The 12,187-nt window shown below is 36.0% G+C and overlaps 1 protein-coding gene across 1 annotated transcript in view; it reads right to left on the bottom strand.

Moving 5' to 3' along the window:
- RAB3IP (RAB3A interacting protein) overlaps nt 1-12,187 on the bottom strand; it is an 82,564-nt gene that overhangs the window by 9,665 nt on the left and 60,712 nt on the right. Inside the window, exons 4-5 of the mRNA XM_026448450.1 lie at nt 3,146-3,229; nt 2,321-2,524 (exon numbers count right to left, since the gene is read on the bottom strand). Coding sequence (XP_026304235.1) covers nt 2,321-2,524; nt 3,146-3,229 — 288 coding nt within the window. The remainder of the gene's footprint in view (nt 1-2,320; nt 2,525-3,145; nt 3,230-12,187) is intronic.

Raw genomic sequence — 12,187 nt, 5'->3', positions numbered from 1 at the left:
ACAAGAATGTAACAGAGCTGAGCGTAGCTAAGCCTTCCTACAGACTTCCTTTTAAGGTGTATAAAGGCAATCTCCATGTGAATTTTCTTTTCGGTCCAATTCATAAATTCCTTGAATCAAAGCAAAAGCAATAGGATAAATAATATTACCATATAAGCAATACTTACATTTTCAAATGCATTTTCTTTGTAAAGTTACTGAGAAAAAGGACATAAACCTCAAAGCAGGTAAGTGGTATTCTAAGGAAAAATTCTAATTTAAAGGCTGTAATTTAAACCATTTATTAAGAGCTGACTCTGCCAGGAACCACTGTAAGTACTTTACAAACATTTAATCCTCACAACTGTACAAGACAGATATTATGATCGCCATTTGTAACTTGCCCAAGATTGCATAGCAAGAAAACAGTGAAGTCCAAATTCAAATCTAAGTGGCTTGATCCCAAAGCCATGGACTGGGCTTGTATGTCTGCATGCAGGAATGTGTATCTTAAATGTCTACAGAAGACATGTTGCTAATGTCATAACTGAGTGCCCCATCATATTTTCTACAAAAACATGGACATGCTTCATTTTTTTCCGGATCGTTACGTATTTTTCTAAGACTTACACAGGCCAAATTTATGTAATTCCTTTGCCTAGTAAGACTTTTTGATAAGTTTTTCATGAAACATCAGAATATAACACATACCTGGAAAGCAAAGGTTATTATTTTGAAGTTATACGCTGCCTACACACGTTTTAAGGGATTTCAAAAACTAAAATGAATCTTTACCATGTTCCATGAGAAGACATTTAAATTTTGTTAGTGTCAATGGGGGGAAAAGTACATAATTACTTACACATACTGAGTAAGAAACAGCAAAAATACAAGTTGTACCAGGCAATTAAGATTGCTATTTAAATTCCAAAGAATTAAGAATTAAAGTTACGACAAAAAAAGTTTCTTAAATATTTCACGGAAACCAATGTGAATTTTGGATTTGGTTATATTCATATTTAACCAAGTATTGAACTTCTCTCTTAGCAGCATCTTTCTTATTAATAATTAGTCAAAATGCAATTCAATTACAACATTGGTTATTCCATTTAATAAACTCCTGACTTCCATACAAAAATGTAACAAGCACACACATTTCTTCAGGATTAATGATGAACTTGAATTCAACAATGTAAAAGATAGCTTCTAAGAAGAAATGGGAAAGCTTCATAAATTATTGATCAATCCTCTTAGAAATGCTTTCTCACAGTATACAATGATTAAAAGCAATTTTTACTCTAAACAGCTCAAAATACTTATATATTATTTCAGTTATCTTTATTACATATCTTTTAAAATACTAAGACTATTATTATTATTATTATTTTGAGATGCAGTTTCACTCTTGTTGCCCAGGCTAGAGTGCAATGGTACAATCTCAGCTCACTGCAACCTCCGCCTCCCAGGTTCAAGTGATTCTCCTGCCTCAGCCTTCTGAGTAGCTGGGATTATAGGCATGCGCCATCACGCCTGGCTAATTTTGTATTTTTAGTACAGACGGGGTTTCTCCATGTTGGTCAGGCTGGTCTTGAACTCCCAACCTCAGGTGATCCTCCGGCCTTAGCCTCCCAAAGTGCTGGGATTACAGGCGTGAGCCACCGCGCCTGGCCCATTATTTCGTTTTACATTTTTAATTATTATGGATATATGATAATGGTAGCCTTACATAGTTGTAAGTGTCTGAATAACTGAGACTGGCTGAACTGTGAAACCTAATTTGGGATCAAAAATGATACTAATTGTTCTACTATAACTTGAAATTTAACTTAGCAAAATGTCTTCCAGCCTTACATAGTTGTAAGGCTACCATTATTTCTATTTTTTGTTGCTTAATTATCTGAATTACCTCTAGGACTCCTTTGCTGATATAAAATTCTCTCTCTGAATTTAAATAAATGTATTGATCTTTAAGAAAATCATCTTATTTTCACATATTTTATATCCATACTTTGTAAGTGCACTCTAGCAATAAATGTTGACTAGCCAGATCATTAAAGCCACCCACTCTCCTCTAGACAACACATGACAGTTTCCTCCCTTAATGAAATATTGAGATTAAGAAACTTACCAAGTTTCTAGCAGGTACTCCAAGGTCAGCCAGGTAGAAAATGGAACTGAAGAATCCCTGAAAGTAGCCAGCTCTAGATAAAGCCTCCCCCATCTTAATACTGCATATTTTGTACTAAAAATTTTGCTGGCAAAAATGAAAACTGACACCTCAGTGATGAGAATTAACAAGTATCTGTAACAGAGTCAGAGGGGACAGTCCTTGACGAGTTACCTCTTTGCAGTCTTTTACAATTGGCTGTATCACACTGAGGTCCTGATGACTGCCACTCATAGCACTGCTTGTGCTTTTATTTCTTGTATGCCCCTTTTTAAAAGGTGTCTTTCCACCTGGCAAAGGCTCCTGCGTAGGTGATGTTGGAGAACTGGACAATACAAGTGTCTTCAATGCAGCTACTTCAGCTTGAAGTACATCAATCTTGGAAAGAAATCAACATAGTCACATATATTAAATATGTTTCATGACAAATGCAGCTAAATATTAGCAATCTGGTCAAAACACTTTCAAAGATGAAAAGTAAGTTTAATTTGTATTTCCTGTGGAGTAATAAAGAGAAACTAAAATCAAGTTTTTTGATGTTTCCATATGATTTGGATTCATCTATTACTCACAATGTCAAATCAAATTTTGAAAATTACCAAAATAGCCAACATTTATGTGAATTTTCAAAATCTTCAAAATACAATAGCTTATGACTAGTTGTAGAAGTTCACTCCTAAAACAGTAAAATCTAATAACATTTAGGTGGCTTTTCTCAGTGAATTTAAAAACTAAGTATTAACATTAAAATGTGATTCTATAATCCTTTGGATAATTCATGTGATTTACAAGGCTTTAAATTATTTGGTTCTCATATAAATGGACACCAAATGTTTACTATTAATTATATCTACATAGTAGCTATTTTCTTCTATTTTTCTGTAGTTTCCAAATTGAAAACAAGCACTACTTTACAATCAGAATAAAATCTAACAGACGTTCAGGTATCTTTAAAACAGTCACCACTATTTTATACTATTAAGAGCAGCAAAAACTTACTTTTCCTTGTGCTTCTTTTAGCTGTTTTTCTGCTGTTGCCTGCTTGATATTTGCTTCTCTCACCATTTTATGAGCTTCCTGAAAAAGTTAACATCTCATATTTTAGAAACAAAGTAGCATTTGTTTTCAAAAAGTTTTTGCCAAGTGTTTATGATTGAAGCAAACATATACTACCAAAATTTAGCCTGAAAATAAGTACTCAATATCAACTATGGAAGCAGCAGTTGACAACAGAGAGACAACTATGAGGCATTAGGAATAGGTGCCTTCTTTTAGGACCTATTACCACTGAGGCAGCCAAGTTGAGATCAATCATCCTGATTAATGCTTGCGTAAGGACTGTAAATGTGATGAAGGCAAACAATGACCAACATGTCAAAGTCAACTCCTTTGCAGTCAGCTTTTTATAATGTGGTCACTATATATGTTCTTATTAGTCATAGCAAAGACATACAGGAGGGACAAGTAAAAACATTAACACACCAATAATGTTGCAGTTTACAGTAATGACAGTTAAGAAGCCTTAGAGCTTTCAATAAAAAGATTCACAAAATTATATCAAGTGACAATTTTGTGCAGAGCAATCTAAAAAGGCAAATCAGAGTTTACCCTTTAATAGATTTTTAATCTTCGAGTACTATGAATATGAAACTCTAGATATTTAATTCATTTTATTCATATAATGTTTATTCATGAGACATTTACTCATGTCATCTCCTCGTGAGGTACTGCTCCAGATGCTGATTACATTCTGGGAAAGGACAAAGTCTCTGCTCTTAAGGAGCTTACATTCTGATTAATCAAATAAAATATCAGAGTAAGAATTGCGGGTTTTATTCTAAATGCAATATGAAGCCTTACAGTTTTGTTAAGGAAGCCTTACAGTTTTGTTAAGGAAGACATGATCTTTTTATTTTTAAAAGATTATGCCCTTGTATAGAATAATCCCTATAAGGGATTAAGAATAGTCTGGAAGCATATATATAGGGTGCTTGAGATAGTGCCCTGGGATTTAAGAACTTACATTTTGGAACTTCAATTTACAATTTATCAGAGGAAGGAAGGAAATGAGCTTCAAAGATACTTAATGAATAGTTTGACAATGGCACCCTCACTAGGTCTATCAAAATGCACAGAGGTAGAATGGAAAGGTGGAAGTTCTTTTTTTTTTTTTTTTTTTTTTTTGAGACGGAGTCTCACTCTGTCCCCCTGGCTGGAGTGCAGTGGCACGATCTCTGCTCACTGCAAGCTCTGCCTCCTGGGTTCACGCCATTCTCCTGCCTCAGCCTCCTGAGTAGCTGGGACTACAGGCGCCCGCCACCGCGCCCGGCTAATTTTTTTTGTATTTTTAGTAGAGACGGGGTTTCACCGTGGTCTCGATCTCCTGACCTTGTGATCCACCCGCCTCGGCCTCCCAAAGTGCTGGGATTACAGGCGTGAGCCACCACGCCCGGCGGAAGTTCTTTACATCAGAGTTTGACTGTTTCCCATTTGTTCATTTGCTTTTACAGTACTGTAATGATTGCAGTTTGCGTGTGCCCATGAATGTGAATTTGCAGCTTATATTAGTTTAAATAGGAGAATCTTTACTATCAATGATTTATAACAAAATGATATTAACCATGAAGATATTCCATGCACTATTATTCTGGCTATCTTGGCAAAGTCCTTAAGAGCTGTCAAATTTAATGAGTTAAATAGTCTCCTTTTAAAAGTAACAATTGTTTCAGATTTGCTGAATTTTTCTGGGATAAGTGGCTGTCAACAGAAGACTATTTGGTGATGTTTTAAAAATAATCAACATAGCTAATCTGACCCTTCAAGATAAGTAACATTTTAACTTTAAATGCAAAAGTAATTCATACTATGGAGAGAATAGTTGACTACATTTTTGGAAATGGACTCTGCTTTCATTAATAGTGGATTATACAGTTTGGACCAAACCTCTAACAGAGAACGATTAGAAAAGCTAGACAAGTTTTTTGTTTGTTTTTAAAATGTGTTTGAAGGTATTTGAGAACAAAACAGTGAAGTAAACTTAGAAGTGATGTAAAATTTTAGGTGACTTTTCCACTATACACATAAGGGTTACAGTGAAAAGGTATAACACACATGTAACTGGAGCCCCAAAAGGAAAGATGAGCACTAGACTAGGGCAGGATCAGTTGCTAAAAAGATAACATCCAGAACTTTTACAGAATTTTTTAAAAATTGACAAAAAACATCAAAAGGTAGACTCAAAAAAAGTTTGAAAATTTTCCATCACACTGTCCTTCTGAAGCTGAAAATGATATAAGTATCACCTATACCAGGAGTTGGCAAACTTTTTCTGTATATGTATGTACACATATACAGACTCAGTTGCAACTCCTTAGCTCTGCTGTTGCAATGTGAAAGCAGCCATAGACAATACACAAATTAGTGTCGCTGCTTTAATAAACATGAGCACTGAAATATACGTATCATTTTGTTTTTCTTTTAGCATATCCAGCACCTCTAAGTTACCTTTTTTTTTGGACGGGAGGTGGTGAGCACACAAAATCTACCTTCTTAGCAAATTTGTCACATACAATATAGTCATGTTGTACATTGGGTCTTCAGAATTTATCTATCCTGCATAACTGACACTTTGAACCAATGACCAACATCTCCCATTTCTCCCATTTCCCAGCTCCTGACAACCACCAGTCTACTCTGTGCTTCTATGAGCTCGATTGTTTTAGCTTCCACATATAAGTGAGATAATGTAGCATTTGTCTTTCTGTGTCTTGCTTATTTCACTTCCTCCAGGTTCACTCACGTATGTTGCAAAACACAGGATTTCCATTTTCTTTTAAGGCTGAGTAGTATTCATATACACACATACCCCCACATTTTCTTATCCATTCATCAATGGATATGTAACTTGTTTCCATAATTTTGCTACTGTGAATAATGCTGCAATGAACATGGAAGTACACATAACTCAAGACAGTGATTTTCTTTTGGATATATACCTGGAAGTGGGATTGCTAGATGATGCAGTAGCTTTATTTTTAATTTTTTGAGGAGAAACTTCCATACTGTTTTCCATAATGGCTGTACCAATTTACATTCCCACCAATAGCAGACAAGTTCCACTGCTCCACATCCTTGCCAACATTTACTATCTTTTGTATTTTGATAATAGCCATTCTAACCAGTGTGGGACGCTATCTCATTGGGGAGTGATTGGCATTTACCTGATGATTAGTGATGTTGGGTACCTTATCATATACCAGTGGGCCATCTGTATGTTTTCTTAGGAGAAATGTCTATTTAGGTCCCTAGCCTCCCTTTTAATTGGGTTGTTTTTTGCTACTGCATGCCTTATATATTTTAGATATTAACCCCTTATCAGATACATGGTTTGCAAATATGTTTTCCCATTCAGTATGCTGCTTTTTCATTTTGTTGACTGTTTTTTGCTGGGCAGAAGATTTTCAATTTGATACACTCCCACTTGTCCATTTTGCTTTTGTTGCCTGTGCTTTTGGTGTCACATCCAAAAAAATCACTGCCCAGACCAATGTCAAGAAGCTTTTTCCTTGTTTCTTCTGAGTTTTACAGTTTCAGGTCTTAAGTGTAAGTCTTTAATCCATTTGAATTGATTTCCCTTTATGGTGTGAGATCAGGGTCTAATTTCATTCATTTGCATGCTGCAATTTTCTCAGCAGCATTTATTGATAAGACTATCTACTCCCCACTAGGTGTCCTTAGTATCTTTGTTGAGGGTCAGCTAACCATAAATGTGTCATTTCTGGGCTCTCTATTATCTTCCATTGGTCCATATGTCTGTTTTTGTATCAGTGCCATACTGTTTTGACTTCCGTAACTTTGTCACGTACTTTGATATCAGGAAGTGTGAAGCATCCAGCTTTATTTTTCTTGCTCAAGATTACTTTGGGGCTGGGCGTGGTGGCTCACACCTGTAATCCCAGCACTTTGGGAGGCTGCGGCTGGTGGCTCACCAGAGGTCAAGAGTTCAAGACCAATCTGGCCAACATGGTGAAAACAGTTTCTACTAAAAATACAAAAATTATCTGGGCGTGGTGGTGCACACCTGTAATCCCAGCTACTCAGGAGGCTGAGGCAGGAGAAATGCTAGAACCCAGGAGGCGGAGGTTACAGTGAACTGAGATCACACCATTGCACTCCAGCCTAGACAACAGAACAAGACTCCATCTCAAAAAAAAAAAAAAAAATCACTTTGGCTATTAACATCTTTTGTAGTTCCATATGAATTTCCTACTTCTGTAAAAAATGCCATTGGGATTTTCATGGGGACTGCATTGTATTTGTAAATTACTTGGGTAGAACAGACATTTTAACAGTATTAATTCTTCCAGCCAATGAACACAAATCTCTTTCCATCTGTGTCTTAATTCCCTTCATGAACTCTATTGTAATTTTCAGTATACAAGTCTTTTTGCCTCTTTGGTTAGGTTTATTTGAGTATTTTATTCTTTTTGATGCTTTTTGACACTGAAATAATGAGATTGTTCTCTTAAATTCCTTTTCAGATAACTGGTTGTATAGAAACATCATTAATTTTTGTATCCTGCAACCCTATCAAATTCATTTATTAGTTCTAACTGTTTTGGTTGTTGAATCTTTAGAATTTTCCACATTTGTGATCGTGTCATCTGCACACAGAGATTGTTTTATTTCTCCCTTTCCAATTGGGTTGCCTTTTCTTTTTCTTGATTGATTGCTCTAATATTGCAGACTGTGCTGTAGAGAAGTGGTGAAGAGTGGGCATCCTTGTCTTATACCAGATCTTAGAGGAAAAGCTTTCAATTTCCCCCACTGATTATGATGTTAGCTATGGGTTTTTCATATATGGTCTTTATTGTCTTAAAGAAAGTTCCTACATCTATTTTGTTGAGAGTTTTAGCATAAATGAATGTGGAATTTCTGTCAAGTGCTTTTTCTGTTTCTATTAAAATTATAATGTATATTATCATTCTATTACTGTGGTTTATTACACTAATTGATTTGCCTATGTTGATGCATCCTTGCATCCCAGGGACAAACCCCATTTGGTCATAGTGTATAATCCTTTCAATATGTTACTGAATTTGATTTTCTAACATTTTATTAAGGGCTTCTGCACCTATGTTCATTGGGAATATTAGCCTGTAGTTTTTTCCTTGTGGTACATTTACTGGCTTTGGTATCAGAGTGATATTGGCCTCATAAAATGAGTTTGGAAGTATTTCCTCTTCTATTTTTGTAAGAGTGTAAAAAGAATTGGTACTGATTTTTCTTTGAATGTTTGGTAGAATTTACCTGTGAAGCCATCTAGTCTTAGGCTTTTTTGTTTCTACTTCGTGATTCCATTTTCTGGAATTTGATTCCAGAAAAATGATTCAGTTTCTAGGAATTTATTTCTTCTAGATTATCCAATTGACCGGCATGTGGTTCATAAAAGTCACTTACGATCCTTTTTATTTCTGAAGCATCCATTGTAATACCTCCTCTTTCATTTCTGATTTGAGTCCTCGCTTTTCTTGGTTTGTCTTGCTAACAGTTTTTATTTTTTTCAAAAAACAAACTCAGGTTTTCTTAATATCTTCTATTATTTTCCTATTCTCTATTTCTACTCTGATCTTTCTTATTCCCTTCCCTCTGCTAAGTTTGGACTTAGTTTGTTCTCCTTCTAATTCCTTGAGGCATAAAGTTAGGTTGTTTGATATTGTTCTTTTTTAATGTAGGCCTTTATCCCTCTTAGTACTCCTTTTTCTGCATCTCGTAAGTTTTGGTACGTTGTGTTTTCAGTTTCATCTGTCTCAAGAAACTTTTCAAGTTCCCTTTTTATTTTTTCTTTGACTCAAAGGTTGTTCAAAAGGATATCATTGTTTAGTTTCCACATATTTGAGTTTTCCTGTTTTCTTACTATTTTTGATTCCTAATTGAATTCCTTTTTGAGTGGAAAAGATTCTTTTTGATCTTCTTAAATTTGAGACCTGTTTTGTGATCTAACATGAACTATACTTCATATATTTCATGTGCACCTGAGAAGAATGTATATTCTTTTGCTGTTGTGTTAAAAGTTCCATACGTATCTGTTAGATCCATTTGGTCTATAGTGTTATGCAGTTCTGCTGTTTTCTTATTAATTTTCTGTCTGAATAATCTACTCATTAGAGAGACTGGGGTATTGAAGTCACCTACTATTAATGTATTACTGTATCTCCCTTCAGATCTGTCAGTTTGTTTTATACATTTAGGTGCTTTGATATCAGGTGCATATATACAGTCATTCACCACATAACATTTCAGTGAACAATGGATTGCATACATGACAGTGATCCCATAAAATTATAACACCATATTTATTTTTACTTTACCTTTCCTATGTTTAGATATATAAATATTTATCACTGTGTCACAAGTGCCTACAGTATTCAGTATAGTAACATGCTGTACAGGTTTGTAGCACAGGAGCAATACGCGATATCATATAGCCAAGGTGTGTAATAGGCTGTACCACATCTAGGTTTGTGTAAGTATACTCTACCGATGTTTGCATGATGAAATCTCATAATGACACAATAATGATTTAAAATAGGGAAAGAGGTATTTTTTTTTTAATTTTTTTTTTATTATACTTTAAGTTCTAGGGTACATGTGCATAAGGTGCAGGTTTGTTACATATGTATACTTGTGCCATGTTGGTGTGCTGCACCCATCAACTCGTCAGCACCCATCAATTCATCATTTATATCAGGTATAACTCCCCAATGCAATCCCTCCCCTCCCCCCCCATGATAGGCCCCATTGTGTGATGTTCCCCTTCCCGAGTCCAAGTGATCTCATTGTTCAGTTCCCACCTATGAGTGAGAACATGAGGTGTTTGGTTTTCTGCTCTTGTGATAGTGTGCTAAGAATGATGGTTTCCAGCTGCATCCATGTCCCTACAAAGGACACAAACTCATCCTTTTTTCTGGCTGCATAGTATTCCATGGTGTATATGTGCCACATTTTCTTAATCCAGTCTGTCACTGATGGACATTTGGGTTGATTCCAAGTCTTTGCTATTGTGAATAGTGCCGCAATAAACATACGTGTGCATGTGTCTTTATAGCAGCATGATTTATAATCCTTTGGGTATATACCCAGTAGTGGGATGGCTGGGTCATATGGTACATCTAGTTCTAGATCCTTGAGGAATTGCCATAATGTTTTCCATAACGGTTGAACTAGTTTACAATCCCACCAACAGTGTAAAAGTGTTCCTATTTCTCCACATCCTCTCCAGCATCTGTTGTTTCCTGACTTTTTAATGATTGCCATTCTAACTGGTGTGAGATGGTATCTCATTGTGGTTTTGATTTGCATTTCTCTGATGGCCAGTGATGATGAGCATTTTTTCATGTGTCTGTTGGCTGTATGAATGTCTTCTTTTGAGAAATGTCTGTTCATATCCTTTCCCCACTATATGATGGGGTTGTTTTGTTTTTTTCTTGTAAATTTGTTTGAGTTCTTTGTAGATTCTGGATATTAGCCCTTTGTCAGATGAGTAGATTGCAAAAATTTTCTCCCATTCTGTAGATTGCCTGTTCACTCTGATGGTAGTTTCTTTTGCTGTGCAGAAGCTCTTTAGTTTAATTACATCCCATTTGTCAATTTTGGCTTTTGCTGCCGTTGCTTTTGGTGTTTTAGACATGAAGTCCTTGCCCATGCCTATGTCCTGAATGGTACTACCTAGGTTTTCTTCTAGGGTTTTTATGGTATTAGGTCTAACATTTAAGTCTCTAATCCATCTTGAATTAATCTTCGTATAAGGAGTAAGGAAAGGATCCAGTTTCAGCTTTCTACTTATGGCTAGCCAATTTTCCCAGCACCATTTATTAAATAGGGAATCTTTTCCCCATTTCTTGTTTCTCTCAGGTTTGTCAAAGATCAGATGGCTGTAGATGTGTGGTATTATTTCTGAGGACTCTGTTCTGTTCCATTGGTCTATATCTCTGTTTTGGTACCAGTACCATGCTGTTTTGGTTACTGTAGCCTTGTAGTATAGTTTGAAGTCAGGTAGCATGCCGCCTCCAGCTTTGTCCTTTTGACTTAGGATTGTCTTGGCAATGCGGGCTCTTTTGGTTCCATATGAACTTTAAAGCACTTTTTTCCAATTCTGTGAAGAAACTCATTGGTAGCTTGATGGGGATGGCATTGAATCTATAAATAACCTTGGGCAGTACGGCCATTTTCACGATATTGATTCTTCCTATCCATGAGCATGGTATGTTCTTCCATTTGTTTGTGTCCTCTTTGATTTCACTGAGCAGTGGTTTGTAATTCTCCTTGAAGAGGTCCTTTACGTCCCTTGTAAGTAGGATTCCTAGGTATTTTATTCTCTTTGAAGCAATTGTGAATGGAAGTTCATTCATCATTTGGCTGTTTGTCTGTTACTGGAATGCTTGCGATTTTTGCACATTAATTTTGTATCCTGAGACTTTGCTGAAGTTACTTATCACCTTAAGGAGATTTTGGGCTGAGACAATGGGGTTTTCTAAATATACAATCATGTCATCTGCAAACAGGGACAATTTGACTTCTTCTTTTCCTAACTGAACACCCTTGATTTCTTTCTCTTGCCTGATTGCCCTAGCCAGAACTTCCAACACTATGTTGAATAGGAGTGGTGAGAGAGGGCATCCCTGTCTTGTGCCAGTTTTCAAAGGGAATTTTTCCAGTTTTTGCCCATTGAGTATGATATTAGCTGTGGGTTTGTCATAAATGGCTCTTATTATTTTGAGGTACGTTCCAACAATACTGAATTTATTGAGCGTTTTTAGCATGAAGGGCTGTTGAATTTTGTCAAAAGCCTTTTCTGCATCTATTGAGATAATCATGTGGTTCTTGTCTTTGGTTCTGTTGATATGCGGGATTACGTTGATTGATTTGCGAATGTTGAACCAGCTTTGCATCCCAGGGATGAAGCCCACTTGATCATGGTGGATAAGCTTTTTGGTGTGCTGCTGAATCCGGTTTGCTAGTATTTTATTGAGGATTTTTGCA

This window comes from Piliocolobus tephrosceles, chromosome 10 (genome assembly GCF_002776525.5).
Source record: "Piliocolobus tephrosceles isolate RC106 chromosome 10, ASM277652v3, whole genome shotgun sequence".
Classification (NCBI taxonomy): domain Eukaryota; kingdom Metazoa; phylum Chordata; class Mammalia; order Primates; family Cercopithecidae; genus Piliocolobus; species Piliocolobus tephrosceles.
Note: the sequence above shows the minus strand (reverse complement) of the source record. Positions and strands in the feature narration are given on the sequence as shown.